Source organism: Stegostoma tigrinum, chromosome 6 (assembly GCF_030684315.1).
Source record: "Stegostoma tigrinum isolate sSteTig4 chromosome 6, sSteTig4.hap1, whole genome shotgun sequence".
NCBI lineage: Eukaryota > Metazoa > Chordata > Chondrichthyes > Orectolobiformes > Stegostomatidae > Stegostoma > Stegostoma tigrinum.
The window spans coordinates 91399439-91419889 of NC_081359.1; the positions used below are offsets into that span (position 1 = coordinate 91399439).

The window sequence follows — 20451 nt, forward strand, 5'->3', positions numbered from 1 at the left end:
AGATGTCACTGCCCTATTAGCTTTGTCTTGACTATTTCAGAAACAGCATGCAATAAAATTAGGTTCAGCATGTAGATATTCAATTAAAACGCCAACAACTAGATATCCTCTATCAATGATTTATAATTAGCCTCAGCTTCTGTAGTTTGTAATCCAAAGACTGCTGCACCGGCCATTAGCTGTACACAGATACCAAAATATAATGGTTTAAAGATTACGACAGTAATTCTTTGCCATTAGAACATATTGGCACATTTCAGAAAGGGAAAACAAAATAATCCGAAACTGGCATGTAATGGTTTCTGCGCTGTCAGTTTATAGATCAGTTAAAAATGCTTTTCAACGATAAGCAAAACATTGCTGAATGCAGAAGAGATGAAAAATCTTTCCAAGTCTTCCAGTCCACAAATAAATAAAGTACATGGAAAATAAGAACTTGGCTTCTCTAAGCTGTGTTGAATTTTAAATCTCTGAATCAGATTCACAGGAAGTAAGCTGAGTAAATTCAGCTACTGATTGAAGTGAGATCATTAGCCATCATTGACACCCTAATCCATACCCGTCAATTACATCTAAAATTTTATTAAATAAATATTAGGAATGTCTCCAAAAGTACCTTATTCATATTATATGACGCAGTTATGTTATGACATTGTGTACACAATATATATGAGCCATCATGATTTTGTAACATTCTGTACTCAGAGTCCTGGGCACATGTTGATCGTTGGTGAAGACATCAGTGAGGGAGGGTACAATAGCACAGTCATTATGTTACTGCGCTAGTAATCCTGAGGTATGTGCTTAAATCCCAACATAACAGCTGAGCAATTTAAGTTCAGCTGACTGATAAAAAGCTGGTATCAGTCATGGTAACTGTAAGACTATTAGATTGTTGTGAATGAATACCAGTTTAACTAAAGTCCTTTAGGAAATCTGCCATCCTTACTCAGTCTGGACTATGTAACTCCAAAGCACCATCAACGTGAACTGATCCTGAACTGAATTTGAAAGGCTGAGTAAGACATTCAATTGTGTTCAGGAAGTTTGATCAACGCTGCTTTCTCAAAGACAATCGGGAATGAGCAATAAATGTTGCCTTTGCCTGTAATGCTCAGATCCCAACTACCTCGGGGTAGCTATAACCAGCACTTTGCGCATTTTGGGAACTGCAGACTTTTGTGAGGATGACCTGAGGAAAAAGCAGGATTGAAGTACACATTCTCCCTTTACCATGGAAGTGAAAGCTATTTTACTTTAATTTGGTATCAGAAGTTTGTTCTATTGTGTGAGGGATGTTGGCTTTATAATATTTCCTTTCTGGCCATCCAGCATGAGCATCAAATGCTGCAGTCACATAAAGCATGCATCAAAACTGAAATTCTCTCTACTCCTGCCCAAACAGGGTACATCAAAATCCAAATACAGAAAAGTTACTTTTACTGGAGTGCAGGTATTTCCACTTTCCAGAAAAAGTAGCCTCTTCCTTCAGTGATGGTGTGTTAGTGGACCTGTGCTCCACAGGAAGACAGGGAGGCTGTCCTTCTGTGTAAGCTGCCTATGCCAAACGTGCAGAAGTGAATTTATGTCCCGTGAGTCTGGTTGATTGCAAAGCCAACTCTCAAATGATGAAGGGTCTAGGCCCAAAACGTCAGCTTTTGTGCTCCTGAGATGCTGCTTAGCCTGCTGTGTTCATCCAGCTTCACACTTTGTTATCAGTGATATAATATCAGTGTTTTTCAGATTACTGAGTTTGCCTACATTGCATGCAGTTATTAGTTGCGTGCAGTGAATGACATATTACAAAATCATAAGCTGATTAAGCATGAGGAAGGCCATTTGACTTAAGTAATTCCTCCTTTGTGATTTTAGTACCACCCTATTGCAGCCTCCGGTTGTTTATAAAATAGTTCCAAGATTTTTGTTGACACTGCTTTATCTGAAAGGATAGTCCACATATTTGTCATTGTCTTTCTGTAAATAAGAATTCCTTGCCGTCAGTTTGAGAATTACTTTTTGCTAATTTGAAATCATGCCCTCTCGTTCCATTTCAATTTAATTTAACAGAAAATTATAGAACATAGAACATAGAACATAGAACAGTACAGCACAGAACAGGCCCTTCAGCCCACAATGTTGTGCCGACCATTGATCCTCATGTATACACCCTCAAATTTCTGTGACCATATGCATGTCCAGCAGTCTCTTAAATGACCCCAATGACCTTGCTTCCACAACTGCTGCTGGCAACGCATTCCATGCTCTCACAACTCTCTGCGTAAAGAACCTGCCTCTGACATCCCCTCTATACTTTCCACCAACCAGCTTAAAACTATGACCCCTCGTGCTAGCAATTTCTGCCCTGGGAAATAGTCTCTGGCTATCAACTCTATCTATGCCTCTCATTATCTTGTATACCTCAATTAGGTCCCCTCTCCTCCTCCTTTTCTCCAATGAAAAGAGACAGAGCTCAGTCAACCTCTCTTCATAAGATAAGCCCTCCAGTCCAGGCAGCATCCTGGTAAACCTCCTCTGAACCCTCTCCAAAGCATCCACATCTTTCCTATAATAGGGCGCCCAGAACTGGACGCAGTTATGTTTTAGCTGCTTCTATTACGTTAGTTTAGCTCCTATAAGAGTACACACAGACCCGTCACCACCCCCACCACTGCCCCCGTTACCTCTGACAAGGCTTTAAGTGCTCTCCTATCTCTGGTGTCTTTTCATAACTCTAACCTCTAGCTCTGGTGATCACCCTTGTAGCCCTTTAATATTGTGGTTCCAGTGCTTGAATATCTATTATTGACTGAATACCATATTCAAATTGGGTGGTCTGATCAGTGATATAATGTTTGATCATTACCTCCTCTGATTCTCATCCTTTTTCTTTTGCAAAGCAGTTGGACATTTTATTGAATTTTATTGCAGCTCTGCATTGACAACACATTTACTACAAATTTGCTAAGCTCCATATCTCTCTGTTTCATCTTTCATGGCTTATTTTCCTTTCCACATGTTGCAAATTAGATTTGCCGAAAACACATTTTGTATGTCTCTTACCATGGTTTGTTCAAATCAGATGACTCTTCTTCTTTGGTAATACTTGTAAAACGTGATCACTTGGCATTGAGTTTCAGAATCCACATCTTGTCCACATGAGCTATTCATTCACTTTCCAATGGTCATTCAATAACAAAACAGTGACATAAGCCTTGGCCAATTCTATTTTTTCTCACCTAGGATTTAAGTGAGCACTGTAAATGCTACCCCACAACGGTTATGCTTTCCACTGTCTCTTCCTTCGCTCTCCCAGAACTAAGCTAAAGCAATTCTTTGCACTTGATGACCTGCTCCCCTTTTCCCTCTCTCAGGTGGGAAGCTTCTTATCCGCTGTGAGGGTTATACTGGCAGTTTCTTCATTCTAGCCCGAGTTGGGTGAATCCTCCAGCAACGTTTTAAATTCTCACAAACTCATTCTATTCAATCTAAGCATGGGTTTCACCCATTTTCTGCATGGTGAAGAATAAATCCAGCATTTTCTCTGCTTCAGGTGCAGGGCAAACTGCCTCTATTTCCTGTTCTCTGCCTCTCAGATGGCTGCAGAACATCTTGCATCTGTGAAGTTTTGGATAACTACTGAACAAGTCAGATCCCAGAATTAAATCTGGCCTGATAGGTTACTTTAAATTTTTTACAGAGTAGTAACCCACTTCAAAGTAAGCACACAAGCCTACAGACTCTGTTGTACAGTATAAAAGGAAGGTTTATGACTCAAATATTCTTCCCAATTCTTTTCTGTGAACTGTGAAATCTTGTCACCTGAATGCTCCTAAAACTGAAAGCTTAGGCATCTTTTCAGTCTTCTGACAATCTGTCAATTTCTAATTGATCCCTCCTGATCTGAAGTTGCACAAAGTAGCTTTTCACTCAGGTAACTTATTCTTTGATCTGTTGTTTATTTCTTTCCACGAGAAAGGCTATATTTCGCTCCTGAACCCAGCCAGGCTTCTCCCAACACTGCTCAACAGCATCATATCTCTGTGTTTCTCTAAACTGCAATTGACCATTGATTATCTTGAAGCAAAAACAAGCCAATGGCCCTCAATGTTTACACTGATAGTGGTAAACACAATACAGCACTAACAATCTTCCATTAAGGCTCCAGAGGTGCCTTGCTCTTTCACTCATACTAGATTAGCTCATTCTTCTGAAAGGATTTTCTGTCCTCATTATTTTTTAAAGCCCTTTACAAAAGTAACCAACACCTGTAACCGCAGGAAATGCTACACTTGCCCCCCCACCTCCTCCCTCACCCCTATCCCAGGCCCCAAGATGACTTTCCACATTAAGCAGAGGTTCACCTACACATCTGCCAATGTGGTATACTGCATCCACTGTACCCGGTGTGGCTTCCTCTACATTGGGGAAACCAAGCGGAGGCTTGGGGACCGCTTAGCAGAACACCTCCGCTCAGTTCGCAACAAACAACTGCACCTCCCAGTCGCAAACCATTTCCACTCCCCCTCCCATTCTTTAGATGACATGTCCATCATGGGCTCCTGCAGTGCCACAATGATGCCACCCGAAGGTTGCAGGAACAGCAACTCATATTCCGCCTGGGAACCCTGCAGCCTAATGGTATCAATGTGGACTTCACCAGTTTCAAAATCTCCCCTTCCCCTACCGCATCCCTAAACCAGCCCAGTTCGTCCCCTCCCCCCACTGCACCACACAACCAGCCCAGCTCTTCCCCTCCACCCACTGCATCCCAAAACCAGTCCAACCTGTCTCTGCCTCCCCAACCTGTTCTTCCTCTCACCCATCCCTTCCTCCCACCCCAAGCCGCACCCTCATCTACCTACTAACCTCATCCCACCTCCTTGACCTGTCCGTCTTCCCTGGACTGACCTATCCCCTCCCTACCTCCCCACCTATACTCTCTCCACCTATCTTCTTTTCTCTCCATCTTCAGTCCGCCTCCCCCTCTCTCCCTATTTATTCCAGAACCCTCACCCCATCCCCCGCTCTGATGAAGGGTCTAGGCCCGAAACGTCAGCTTTTGTGCTCCTGAGATGCTGCTTGGCCTGCTGTGTTCATCCAGCCTCACATTTTATTATCTTGGATTCTCCAGCATCTGCAGTTCCCATTATCTCCAACACCTGTATGTCACTGTTTTGAAATATGCATGGATCAGATACATTTTAACATAGAAATTCAAGGTGCATTAGGAGACGTGCAACCCCAAATTTGTTTTCTCTCTCTCAAAGCCGTTCTCAATGGCAATGTGAAATTGATGGGCCTTGTAACGAGATTAGCAATTCCACCTTCTAGACCCCCAACTCCCTTCTAACTTGGTACTAAAATTGATTTAAATATAACAAGTTATAGACCAGACATTCCCAACATCTCATTACAAGACTTGAAGACTAAACAAATATTGTAGCCTTTGTTATTGTAATCATTCTTTTGTTTAGAAACGTCAGCTTGCGCAGACATGTTATTACATATCTCTGGAACAGCTGGAACTTGTACCCAGGCCTCCTAGCACAGTGTAGGGACACTACCATTTCAGAACAAGGGCCCTCTTCATGCCATTATCTACAGGCGTGAATACCAAGCACTTTCTTCCCATTAAATCAATCTGAGTTGCCCCATCCACGGATCCCATATTGTTGCCAAGCCAGCCAGGGCAGAATTCAAAGCAAGCCACATGTATCCCTTCATTTTTAACATTTACTTGGAATTAAAGAGACATTTCCAACATGTAACAGTCGTGTTCAGAACATTCTATTCATCCAGTGAGCTCCTTCTCTTCCCTCTCTGCAGAATTTCTGTCAGCCCTTTAATTTTTCAAATTAGCTTGTTAATCAATTTGTGGTTTGGTTTTTTTCACATTGTCTGAAACAGCATGCTCGGTCTGTCAACATAATGCACTCATAATTTACTAGACACCAAGGAAACAGTGCCGATAGTCTTGTCTGTCATTGTTTAAAATGATTACTCTCCATTCATACTCTTATTTAATTCAATGACTCATTTCCTTACTTTTGTCATGTCTTTGAGAGCACTATAGTGAGTAAATTCTTAATTATGTCTCATATGATGACCAGTTGAGCTTTCTTGTCTACATTTCTGATAACATTAGACAAAAACTACCAAGTATCTCTTCCCAGACCTTCTTGCACAACATTTGTTTGGAAAGATTTTTGAATATCACTGCTCGAATAAGTTGTTGCACTAAAAATTGACACTCTTTCCCCTAACATTGAACTCATTGCTGTTTGCTTAATGGAAGCTACACTGGTGCCTGATGAACCAATGCTTAGTGGACTGAGATTTACTGAAAATTCACCTCTATACAGTTGATACAAACAGGAGGCTTAATGTACACATCACAGAATGATAGTATAGGAATTTAAGAATGTGATGAACTTGTGGGCAAAATACTATGGGGTGCCATGATCTCTGCAGCAAACCCACCCTCCTTAAATGGTTGCCTAGCAACAATTTAATCCTGGGACCAGCGTTAACTTCCTCTAGGCAAAATCTGCCTTCCCTTTTGCAGGAGCGTTTAGAGAGTGGCTGGAAATTAAGATTGGCCAATAGCTTTGTAGTATGGGTAATACCAGATTGGAAATGATGGCCATGGGTAAAACTATAAGCTACTCTATCATCACAGGATCATAGAATCCCTACAGTGTGGAAAGAGGCCATTCGGCCTGTTAAGTGCTGCACCAACCCTCTGAAGAGTATCCCACCGAGACCCACTCTCCTCGCTCGGCATTTACCACGACTAATCTACTTGGACACTTCAGGGCAGTTTAGCATGGCCAGGCCACCTAACCTACACATCTTTGGACCATGGGAACAAACCAGAGCACCCGGCAGAAACCCACACAGACATGGGGAGAATGTGCAAACTCCACACACACGGTCATCCAAGGCTGGAATTGAACCTAGATCCCTGGTGCTGTGAGGCAAACTACTGAGCCACTGTAAGATAATAAAGTGTGAAGCTGGATGAACACAGCAGGCCAAGCAGCATCTCAGGAGCACAGAGATGCTGCTTGGCCTGCTGTAGGTTCATCCAGTTTCACACTTTATTATCTTGGATTCTCCAGCATCTGCAGTTCCCATTATCTACTGAGCCACTGTGCTGCCCCAAAAATGCTCATTCCCATACTGGGAGCATGTTGAAGTCCAAGGATCTCAGAAGTTTTGTTTCAGCGGGAGGTTGAAGGGACTTGAGGGTTTAGACTGGGGGTGAGAAAGGATGGGCATGGAATGACCAACTGGGGGTTGCCTCATGTCCTGAAAGGAGAAGCCCTGTCCCCACCTCACTTTGTCTGACAGGAGCCTGTGTAAGTGCACTTAAAACTGCTGGGCTTGCTGCATGATATGGTACTCACTCCAGGTTTATAATGAGAATTTTCCCCAATTCGCTACTTGCAATATACTCTGCCAGATGTCTGACACCGCCATAAACCCGAAAAGTGAACTTGCTTAGCCCCTAATTTTCTATCAATTGTCATGTGCTTTCCAGCAGCTGGAGCTTTGAAAAGATTTTTATTTAAAAAAGGGAAGCATTTAATTTGACCTATAACATTGCTGTAGACTGACTTGAGCAACTTACACAAAATATTATCCATTATCAAAGAAATCCATTGAAGGTTTTTAATATTCAGGCGGCAGTTAGATTACATAAACGGGAGAGATGTTAAGATGTCAGTAGTGTTATACAGGCCATGATGCCCTCCCCCTTCCATTGAAGGAATCAGTATCTTTGTAAAGCAGCATAGTTTAGAATGAGAGATAATGGGAACTGCAGATGCTGGAGATTCCAAGATAATAAAATGTGAGGCTGGATGAACACAGCAGGCCAAGCAGCATCTCAGGAGCACAAAAGCTGACGTTTCGGGCCTAGACCCTTCATCAGAGAGCTGATGAAGGGTCTAGGCCCGAAACGTCAGCTTTTGTGCTCCTGAGATGCTGCTTGGCCTGCTGTGTTCATCCAGCCTCACATTTTATTAGTTTAGAATGAGTTCATTAACATCCCATGGGGAGATAAGGTATTAATTTAAAAAAATTTAAAGTACTTAGATCTCAAAACGTGGTAGACAATGCTTGAATGCTATTAATGTTTGAGCATTTTTGCCGTACGTTAAAATACTTCAAAAATATGGAGTCAGTAGCCAGTTTTTAGTGCAACTGTTTAAGATTAGGGTGGGACCTGTTCTCCAAGTATGGGAATCTGAGATTGAATCAAGCCTTGGGGAATGATGGGAAATTTTCTCTCCCTTTCTGTTATGAGTTCTAAGAAAAATGAATCTCAATACAAGGGCAGGAGGAAAAGAAAAGTTAAACTCGTGGAAAAAGATTTCCCCTTATCCTTTGACGTGGCTCTCCTTTACAGCCTATTTCTTAGAGCTGACTACGTGTCCCCTTTTCTTATCTCAAGTATTTTCTGGGGATAACTGTCATTTTGCTGTGTGTTTTCTGTCCTGCATGCATAATCCCAGACAAATATAGAACCAAAATCAAGGAGGAAGGAAGACTTTGAAACTCATCCCTATAGTTAACCAACCCTTATCTCTCAATTCAACTGCATTTTTATCTCCACTTTTTGTCTCCCTTAGATGGCTGACATACCCTTACAAATGTTTGTCATTCTTAAGACTAAAAAAGTTGATTCCAAATTTACTTCTAAAATAAATTTTAACTTCTGGCAAGGATTTTCACTGTAGTTGATTCCAAAAGTACGCACTGGTCATTTCCTTGGCGTAGCCTGTTCGGTTGTTGTAACTACGATAGGAACCCTGTTTATATGTGTGAATAGATGCTTTGGCCAACATATTCCAATAAGCAGAGAGGTGGGGTTTGTGGCAAACTGCAAACATCACTGGACCTGTAATCCAAAGCTCCAGGCTAATGTTCTTAGGATGTGGGTTTGAATTCCACCTTGGCAGCTGGCGAAATTTGGATTCAATTTTAAAAATCTGGAATTTAGAATAAAAGCTAACCTCTAGGTCCTGCTGTTCAACAACACTCTCCAGGCCCCTACCATTAGCTGTCTTGCCCTGGTTGCCTTACCAAAATGCAACATCTTGCATTTATCCAAATTAAACTCCCACTGCCACTTCTGAGCGTATTGGCGTATCTGAGCAAGATCTCTTTGTATTCTTAGATAACCTTCTTCACCGGTGTTATCCATAAACTTATTAACTGCACTTCTTCTCTTCCAAATTGTTGATATAAATGACAAACAGCAGCGGACCCAATACTAATCCCTGCTGCACACAACATGTCAAAGACTTCCAGACCAAATAACAATCCACTTCCACCACCCTTTGTCTTCTACCATCAAGTTAATTTTGTATCCAACTGGCTATCTGATTTTATGGGGCACATTGGGGCATGATTTTATGATCTTAAGTGCCCCATGTAACTATAAGTTGTTGTAATGGAACAGAAACAATGTATTAGCCGGCTGAAAGCTCAGGGCGTGCATGATTTGTATTGTGTGTTACTGTTGCATTGACAATGTGATTTTGCTTTGATTTACAGGTATTACACTGTTGACACTGCAGCTGCAGGACTTTCTGATGTGAGGGCATGTCTGCCATGTTCTTCTGCTCCGAGAGGAACTGTGGAATGTGCAGGTTAGTCATAAGTGGTTGGATGACAACTGATGGTATAGTAAATAAAGACTGAAAAAAAAACTGGGGACGCTGGAAATCAGAAAAAAATCAGAAATTGCTGAGAAGATTTCTGAAGAATCATCATTGAACCTAAAATGTTACCTCTGTTTTTCTCTCTCCACCAAAGTTGCGAAACCTGCTGAGTTTCTCCAGCAATTTCTGTTTTTGTTTCTGATTGTACAGTAAAATCACCTATGCCAAAGCACTGTTTCCTGCCTAGCTTAGTCTATTCTGCTACTGTTGCAAGCTTTAATGACGTCCTTTATATCAAGCTGTGGCCATTCATTTGATATTTCAATTCTTTAAAAAAAGCCTTTATTAGAGACTTAGAACTACAAGAAAGTATAATTGATGTTCTAAACATATCATCAAATCTCTGGTATTTGAGCAATCTCTTTGTTACTTCACTAAGCTCTGTTTGTTCAGATCAGTGAGTATGGAGGTCTGTGGTGTTGTTGCTTTCTATCAATATGATATTGGCAGGATTCCTGCTAACTATTTTTAAGCTAATACGGGATTACTGTGAAAGTACAAGATAAGGATCCTGGTGCCACCAGTAACTTGATGTTTGAGTTAATGCCTGGAATCAGTACAGAGATGACAACAGCAGCTGCATGGTCTGCCAAGCATGAATGAAGATGGTCAGAATATTGCACTATTCATTATCAGAAGAATTTATTCACAGAACCAGATAGTACTGATAAAATTGTTCATAAAGCAATGCTATATTAGTAAGGTCTTCTAAAACAAAACTAGCTGAGTATCTGTGGAAGACAGTGGTTAAATGTTATAATGATAAGTATAAACTGAGAATACGAAATTATTCAGTCTATGGGAAAGCATATATAGAATATAACATGTCATGACTGAATATTGCTGATGCTGGTGGTAGACTGATGTGCTGGAATGTCTTCTGAGAGAAATTTGTCATTGTGTTATTTCCTTTAGAAGAAACACAGAGAATGCTGGAGAAACTCAGTAGGCCTGGCAGCATCTGCAGAGAGAGAAACAGAGTTAATGTTTCAGGTCTAGTATAATTCAATGTGAAGGATAAGAGTAATTCAACCATGTGAAAATAAAATTTAGTTGCTCCATGAAAATTCTGGAGCCTATAGACGATTTAGACATCTTTCATCATTTGCCAATTCTAGCACATTTCCTTCCCATTCTAAAGATGTTAACACTTCACTGAGATGAAGTTCCTTGAGCCCTAACTCCTGACTGTACCTCATGCAAGTATCTGACCTTAATTAGTCATGATTTTGTCTGAGCTGAGATCAGCCTACCCGAGTATATGATATTTGAGTCCACACAGCACATATTCACTTGATAAACTTGTAGCGCTTTCAGAAGGGCTGTTTGGCCTTTCATCTTTATCCTCCTATAGTAATTAGCACTTATAAAGTATTGGGTTGTTTGTGATCACGGCCTACATAAATGACCCCAAAATAACTTGAAAACCTCCCTGTGGAGCAACCCAGCAGCTGCTACTTAAAATTTCTGTTCACTGACTTGGCACAACTACACTGACAAGGATCTAATGATCCAAGCTTTGATGGGCATGGTGTCCTGATCTGACCACACACAACAAAAGACCGTCAATTCCTTCCTCTCTTCCAGTGTAACCATACAAACAAAGAAACGTGTCAGATTCTCTAAGCACATCCGAGATATTCTGAATGCTTGCAAAAGCAGAAGTTGCTGGCAAAGCTCAGCAGGTCTGGCAACATCTGTGAAGAAAAAGTCAGAGTTAATGTTTAGGATCTGGTGATCCTTCCCATTCTGAGGAAAGGTCACTGGGCCCAAAACGTTAACTCTGACTTTTTCTTCACAGATGCTGCCAGACCTGCTGAGTTTTTCCAGCAACTTCTGCTTCTGTTCCTGATTTACAGCATCCGCAGTTCTTTCAGTTTTTATTCCAAATGCTTATCTGCCTGCCAGGTTTTCTTTTATTGAAACAATTGTTAGGGTCAGCAGATTTAGCAGATTTCTGAATTTCTAAGAACCATTACCATTTGAACTTAAGTTTGTTCAACCGTTATCCAAACCCTATCATTAAATGGGGGAAAAAGATTTTTACTTTTACATTTAAGAGATACGTATCATGCCATGTGAAGGAGTAAAACAAGCAGAAAAGGACAAATTGCTTCAAATGCACAAATGCTTTATTTTGTTAAATGGACATTAAGTGTTAAATTCATTTTGTGACAAAGCAGTTTAAGGCAACCCAGGTTGTTGTGAAGCAATACAAATTTTAATGAATCTGATACACTTTCAAGGCTCAGTTATTTGATTAATGCACTTGCAGACTTGAGTGCTTTTGAATGATGTCTTGTTTACCTGTGTAACAAAAGTGACCTGTAATGTTGTTTTGCACTACTCCAGTGATGTGATGTGAAGATACAAAGAAAAACAAATATTGCTTTGAATTCTGAGATAACATGGTGTGAAGCTGGATGCACACAGTAGGCCAAGCAGCATCAAAGGAGCAGGAAAGTTTCAGGTTTCAGGTCTGGACCCTTCTTCAGAATTTCTGAAGAAGGGTCCAGACCTGAAACATCAAACTTTCCTGCTCCTCTGATGCTACTTGGCCTGCTGTGTGCATCCAGCTTCACACCGTGTTATCTCAGATTTTCCAGCATCAGCAGTTCCTACTATCATTGCTTTGAATTCTGTTTATTATGAGGAAATAAGGTTAGTGCAACGCAAGAAGGATTTATTTTGGCGGGTAATGAAGGTTGTCACAGCATCAGGGACCCAGGTTCGATTCCTGCCTCAGGCAACTGTCTGCGTGGAGTTTGCACATTCTCCCCGTGTCTGCATGGGTTTCCTCTGGGTGCTCCTGTTTCCTCCCACAGTCCAATGGTGTGCAGGCCAGGTGGATTGGTTATGTTAAATTGCCCGTAGTGTTCAGAGATGTGTAAATTAGGAGGATGAGTCTGGATGGGATGCTCTGAGGGTCAGTATGGACTTGTTGGGCTGAATGGCCTGTTCCCACACTGTAGGGATTCTGATTCTTGATTCTAGCGTGAGCAGTATTGGGGGTTATGATCACTCCTATTAGAGTAAAGCGAAACCAGGGGATATGATCACTGCCACTGGAACAAAGGGAAACTGGTACATTGGTTCTGGATGGCTTCACTTCTCTGAGTGCAATTGATTGGGTGGACATGTGTACTTATTCCTTTATTTGTTTGTGTGTTGTGGACGTTGCTGCCTAGGCCAACTCTCATTGCCCTTCCCTAGCTGAGCTTGTAAAGCTGTTGGTGAGATGCCTTCCAGAACCACTGCTGACTATATGACCATAGATACAAATTCAGCTCCATCACCTTTAGAGAAGAATTTCCAGGAATTTGGCCCAGGGATGATGAAGGAATGGCAATATTGTTCCAAGTCAGAATGGTAAGTGACTTGGTGGGGATCTTGCAGGAGATGGCGTTCCTATATGCTAGCTGTCCTTGTTCTTCTTGATGGGTGTGAATTTGGAAGATGCTGTGACCCTGTGTGATAGATTCATTAATCATGCTGCTGAGTCATATGGAAAGGTCTCAAATAAGCAAGCATGGTAGTGTAATGGCTGTGTCATGTAGTTAGTCAGAATTCAGTTCTGAGTTCAAATTCCATCATATCAGTGAGTTTGAATCCAGGTTATTGTTCAACGCCTGACCCCCTCTAACAGTCATCAGACCTGAACCATTAACCCTGCTTTTTAATTTCTGAATGTATTGCAAGTCAGGTGATGTTGTCAGAGATTTCTGTTTTTTAATGACAACATCTGCAGTATTTTTGAGATCTTGCACTTATGCCTGGGGAGCACAAAGTTCCCTCCTACAGTGGAGTGAAGAGCAAATGGGGCCATAAAGCTGTAATGCCAAGTCTCCATCAGCACTATGGTATGGTCCATAGAACCATACCATAGATCCCCTACAGTGTGGAAATAGGCCATTTGGCCCAATGGATGCACACTGACCAAGGCTCTGAAGAGCATCCCACCCAGACCCATCCAGCACCCCTATCCTCGCATTTCCCACGGCTAACCCACCTAGCCAGCAAATACTTAAACTCTATGGGAAATCTAACATGGCCAATCCACCTAATCTGCACACCTTTAGACTGTGGAAAGAAACCAGAGCACGGAGACACAGGGAGAATGTGGAAACTCCACACAGATAGTCGCTCAAGGGTGGAATTGAACCCGGGTCCCTGTGCTGGGCTTCAGCTCAGTAGCTGAATCTGGGACCATCTTAGGCACAGGCTCGCTATTGGTGATGGAAATGCTGGTGATGGGCTTTGTGCTGGGTCTGTCTGTTGTGTTAGCTCTGGAAGCATATTGACTGTGGAAACTAGCAGTATAAAATGGAAACAAATATTTTAAACCCAATTACTGAATCATTTCCTATAGAATTTTTAATGTGATCTCCTTCAAACCACGTGGTAACTAATCTTTTTCTTTTGGTAACTCCACTTGTGCTGCCCAATTCTCAACAAGAGACAAACTTTTCGGAGACTCATGCCAAGTACAGGATACTAGCAAATCACTCTGTTCTGAAAACTCCCTTTTGAAATGTTTCATACCATGGCTGCAGTCTTCAATACTGTGATACAAACTGCACAAAACATACAACTTCAAGCTTAGAGAACATTCTTTATAATGTCAATAATGGTTAAAAAGCAGATAAGGATATAAAGCAGGTCTTCATTTATCTGCACTACATTATTAGGTTCCTTATTAATCTGAAAACTGCTTGCTTAATTCTTCCTGCTTTGGCAATTCAGTGAATCTCCTTGTCTATATGGTGATCTAACCACGTGGGGAAAAATTGATTCAATTTTGATGCATGTACTAATGTTTCAAGAATAATTTTTTAAAGAATTATTTCATGGGCATTACTGGTATTTTTGACCCCCAACAGTACAGGAACACTGATATAGCTCCAGGTCAGGATGGTGAAGAGGAATCTGAAGATAGTGTGTATGTACCTGTTGAACTTATTCTTCCAAATAGAAGTGGGTTTGGAAGGTACTGTCTAAGGAGTCTTGGTGAACTTTGTAGATAGTAGTAGCAGCAGTGTGTTCTAAGTGTCAGTGGTGAAGGGAGTGGATGTGGTACTAAATCAAGTATGCTGCTTTGTCCTGGATGGTGTCAAGCTTCTTGAGTGTTGTTGGAGCCGCACCCATCCAGGCAAGTGGGGAGTATTCTATTCCACCCCTGACTTTAGATGGTGAACAGGCTTTGGGGAGTCAGGAGATGAGTTACTCACTGCAGAATTCCTAGCCTCTGATCTGCTCTTGTAGCTGCTGTATTTGTATCTTGGTCAATGGCAAACCCCTAGGATGTTGATAGTGGGGGAATTCAGCAATCTCAGTGCCAATGAATTCCATGGGAAGATGGTTAGGTTGCTTGAAAGGTCCAAGGGAAAATGTTGGGTGAAACTAAACCATTTAAACCAGACACTGCAAATACACGATAAACATACATCATCAACATGTCCTATAATTTACATCATAATAATGCTGGATGATTAAATGAAAAGGTTTTTCATGTGTAAGATGATCTAACAAATTTAAATGCACAAACCTATTACCTCAATGTGTACTGTAAGATAAAATCCACCAAAAAAATATGTTTGTTTCTGTTAGATGTGCATTCTCAATTTTTGAGTGCGGCAAGGAACATCCGGGCTGCACGTCAAGTGAATGTCTCAAAGTCTTCTAATGCCAGCAAAAAGGAAACCCAAGAGGAGACGCACGCTGAATATGCTGTGCTAGCGTTGGTGCCGGTCTTCTGCATTGTAGGATTGCTTGGAATTCTTGTCTGCAACTTCTTGAAGAAGAAGGGATATCGCTGCACCTCAGAGAAAGAAGCTGATGAGGAGAGCTCCACTGCAAAACTTGGTAAAACTTGAATATGCCTTTTGTCTTTAAGAGATTTCTTTTGTTTGCATTGACTGTGGCAGATTCATGTGTGTTGGAAGTTGCAGATGTTGCATTTAATTTCCACACTTCAAATGAGTGTTAAAGCATCCGATATGACAGGGGCTGTGTTCATGTGCATTCTGCACCAGGTCGCAAAAGAAATGTTCAGGCCTCCTTACTTGTAAAAGCTATAGGAGTAATGCTTGTTTGGTGTTTTGTTTTGCTAAATTAATATTCCCGTCAACAGTTACATTCAAGTCTACATGCAACTTACCTATAAGCAAAGCCCATTTCTAACATTGGGCACATCAGTTCCATTGCAGGGGTACACCTCCACACCATGTTCTTACCTGCAGGTTGGCACAAGTCAATTTCCGGACCATGGCATCTCTCTCAAGAATGGGTGGTATTCCTGTTTTCATTCCTGTGATACTTGTACTATTTTCCTTCTTCAATATTTTCATCCAGAGCAAAGCACATTTTACTGCAGTCAATTCCTTGGAACTTTTGTTACCACGAGAGGTGCTCTATATAAATGCAAGTTTGTTGATGACGTTGTTTGGTAAAACATTGGGTTGGATTTTACATTGCAGGCAGGCTGCCTGCACCCTATCATTAATGTCAAGGGCAAGCCTGCCTCCTGGCATGCCCTGCTTTAATTTTTCAGTTGACTGATGTTTAATGATCATGACGCGAGAGATGTCTGGCTCTCTTCAGGATGAGGTCCCACCTCCTAAAACTGCTGATCATATTGGAACCCAGCAGCTCTGTAGGACCAGCAGTTACAGCGCCATTGACAGTGGTGGCAACCTGTGGTACTGCAGCTAGGCCAAGGAGGATGCTTCCAGCGATAGACTCAGACTGCCAAATAAGTCTTGAATCTTGCCAAGACTGGGCTAGGAGGCTTTGCCTTTGGGCTTGGAAAAGCCTGGCATGTTGGATAGGGAGGAAATAGTTAGCTGTGGGGTTGCACAAGGAGAGGGACAATTGTTGGAAAGACCTACCATTGACACTGGGGATCCAGAAAAGTGAGCCACCTGTGTATGAATATTGGTACACTGGTTTGCATTTGCACAACTTGTAACGCTGCACTATTTTGATGCTATCATAACCTACTTAATGTAAATGGGTTACTGCCTGCTTTAAAATGATATGGATAGAAATTTAAGCAAAGTGCTTAAAAATAGCACAAAACTTCGGTGAGCAGTAATTATAAATATACCACTTCTCTGCTTCAAATCATTAACAAAATGCAAACATAGGATGTTGGAACTGCTTGACCCATCTGTTAGCATCTGTATGGTAAGAAGACATGTTCATACTTTTCATCAGAACTGAAAACTAACGGAAGCAAGCAATTTTTTTTTATAAAAGAGAGAAACAATAGAGGTTTGATTATAGAGGCAGCCTATTTAAATTTTGACGACAGGGAGTGTTCCAGGAAGGGAACATGCATCCTAAAGGAAAATTGATGCTTAGGCAGGGTATGTAAAAGGATGACAATGAAGGAATAGAGCAGTGGAGTCTGCTTCAGCAAAAAAAAATCACCACAGAGTCCAATGGCTTTCCATGAGCTGGCAGCTTTCATTCAATTTTATGGTTGAGAGAAGAACAAGGAGCGAGTTCTGCCAAATTAAAATCCAGTTGCTGAAGAGATTATTTGTCAGTGGAAAAATTATCAGTAAGAAACTGCATCAAAAGGAGAGAAGGAGGAAAGACTCGAATTGGCGTTTGAGCTCAACGTGAAGCTACTTGCACTCACAACATTAGTGACCATAACTGCCTCACATTCTACATAGCTATGGAGAAGGAGAGGATTAGGCAGAATGGGAGGATATTTAATTGGGGAAGAGGAAACTATGATGCGATTAGACATGAGTTAGGAAGCATGGACTGGGAGCAGTTGTTCCATGGTAAGGGAACTATAGACATGTGGAGACGGTTTAAGGAACAGTTGTTGGGAGTGATGAGTAAATATGTCCCTCTGAGACAGGCAAGAAGGGGTAAGATTAAGGAACCTTGGATGACGAGAGCGGTGGAGCTTCTAGTGAAAAGGAAGAAGGTAGCTTACATAAGGTGGAGGAAGCTAGGGTCAAGTTCAGCTAGAGAGGATTACATGCAGGCAAGGAAGGAGCTCAAAAATGGTCTGAGGAGAGCCAGGAGGGGGCACGAGAAAGGCTTGGCAGAAGGAATCCGGGAAAACACAAAGGCATTTTACACTTACGTGAGGAATAAGAGAATGGTCAAAGAAAGAGTAGGGCCGATCAGGGATAGCATAGGGAACTTGTGTGTGGAGCCTGAGGAGGTAGGGGAAGCCCTAAATGAGTTTTTTGCTTCTGTCTTTACGAAAGAAACCAACTTTGTAGTGAATGAAACCTTTGAAGAGCAGGTGTGCATGCTGGAATGGATAGAGATAGACGAAGCTGATGCGCTGAAAATTTTGTCAAACATTAAGATTGACAAGTCGCCAGGCCCGGATCAGATTTGTCCTCGGCTGCTTTGGGAAGCGAGAAATGCAATTGCTTCGCCACTTGCGAAGATCTTTGCATCCTCGCTCTCCACTGGAGTCGTACCTGAGGACTGGAGAGAGGCAAATGTAATTCCTCTCTTCAAGAAAGGAAATAGGGAAATCCCTGGCAACTATAGACCAGTAAGTCTCACGTCTGTCGTCTGCAAGGTGTTAGAAAGGATTCTGAGGGATAAGATTTATGACCATCTGGAAGAGCATGGCTTGATCAAATACAGTCAACACGGCTTTGTGAGGGGTAGGTCATGCCTTACAAACCTTATCGAGTTTTTTGAGGATGTGACTAGAAAGGTTGATGAGGGTCGAGCTGTGGATGTGGTGTATATGGACTTCAGTAAGGCATTTGATAAGGTTCCCCATGGTAGGCTTATTCAGAAGGTCAGGAGGAATGGGATACAGGGGAACTTAGCTGCTTGGATACAGAATTGGCTGGCCAACAGAAGACAGCGAGTGGTAGTAGAAGGAAAATATTCTGCCTGGAAGTCAGTGGTGAGTGGAGTTCCACAGGGCTCTGTCCTTGGGCCTCTACTGTTTGTAATTTTTATTAATGACTTGGACGAGGGAATTGAAGGATGGGTCAGCAAGTTTGCAGACGACACAAAGGTCGGACGTGTCGTTGACAGTGTAGAGGGCTGTTGTAGGCTGCAGCGGGACATTGACAGGATGCAGAGATGGGCTGAGAGGTGGCAGATGGAGTTCAACCTGGATAAATGCGAGGTGATGCATTTTGGAAGGTCGAATTTGAAAGCTGAGTACAGGATTAAGGATAGGATTCTTGGCAGCGTGGAGGAACAGAGGGATCTTGGTGTGCAGATACATAGATCCCTTAGAATGGCCACCCAAGTGGACAGGGTTGTTAAGAAAGCATATGGTGTTTTGGCTTTCATTAACAGGGGGATTGAGTTTAAGAGTCGTGAGATCTTGTTGCAGCTCTATAAAACTTTGGTTAGACCGCACTTGGAATACTGCGTCCAGTTCTGGGCGCCCTATTATAGGAAAGATGTGGATGCTTTGGAGAGGGTTCAGAGGAGGTTTACCAGGATGCTGCCTGGACTGGAGGGCTTATCTTATGAAGAGAGGTTGACTGAGCTCGGTCTCTTTTCATTGGAGAAAAGGAGGAGGAGAGGGGACCTAATTGAGGTATACAAGATAATGAGAGGCATAGATAGAGTTGATAGCCAGAGACTATTTCCCAGGGCAGAAATGGCTAGCACGAGGGGTCATAGTTTTAAGCTGGTTGGTGGAAAGTATAGAGGGGATGTCAGAGGCAGGTTCTTTACGCAGAGAGTTGTGAGAGCATGGAATGCGTTGCCAGCAGCAGTTGTGGAAGCAAGGTCATTGGGGTCATTTAAGAGACTGCTGGACATGTATATGGTCACAGAAATTTGAGGGTGCATACATGAGGATCAATGGTCGGCACAACATTGTGGGCTGAAGGGCCTGTTCTGTGCTGTACTGTTCTATGTTCTATGTTCTAACATTCACTCCCAGTACCAAATATTTGCAGTCATACAGCACGGAAACAGCCCAACTAGTCCATGCTGACCATAATTGCAAACTAAGCTAGTCCCACCTTCTTGCCCTTGGTCCATATCCCTCTAAACATTTCTTATTCATGTACTTAGCTAAATGTCTTTTAAACGTTGTAACCGTAGCCACATCCACAACTTCCTCCGGAGGTTCATTCCACACATGAGCCAGCTTCTGAGTAAGAAAAATTGCCCCCATGTGTTTTTTAGAACTTTCTCCTCTCACCTTAAAAATACTCTTGAAATCCCCCACCCTAGGGAAAATACATCTGCTATTCACCTTATCTGTAAACATTGTGATTTTAGAAATCTTTATTTGGCTTCACTCTCCTACGGTCGAGTGAAAAAGCCTCAACTCATTCAGCCTTTCCTTATAACTCAATCCTCCTCTCCTGGCAATATCCAGGTAAATCTCTTCTAAACCCTCTCCAGCTTAAAAATATCTTTCGGGAAATGCAATTGAGCTATAATGAGGAAGTACTTAAGAATGATTTATGCATCTACAATGTCTCACACCTGGGTGGACCCAGTAAGCCAAATGTGAGATAAAGTTGTTGTCATCAGAATTGCAATGCTGTGATTCATTCACAGCCCCTCCTTAAGCTCAACTTTATGGTAGCTATCATTCTGAGAAAACTATTCCAGAAAGGGATCAGGATGCTGGGTAGAGTCAGGCTCCTTGGCTGTTTCATATAATGTGTTTAATGCCTCCACAAACTAAAGTGAAAGCACTTGCAATAGAGGTAGAAGTCACATGATTGTAGTACCCCATCCAGTACAC

General features: G+C 42.0%; 1 protein-coding gene across 1 annotated transcript in view; it reads left to right on the forward strand.

The window, feature by feature from the left end:
* Nucleotides 1-20451, forward strand: part of relt (RELT TNF receptor) — a 79270-nt gene that overhangs the window by 19581 nt on the left and 39238 nt on the right. Inside the window, exons 5-6 of the mRNA XM_048533060.2 lie at nt 9565-9659; nt 15339-15593. Of these exons, the coding sequence (XP_048389017.2) occupies nt 9565-9659; nt 15339-15593 (350 nt within the window). The remainder of the gene's footprint in view (nt 1-9564; nt 9660-15338; nt 15594-20451) is intronic.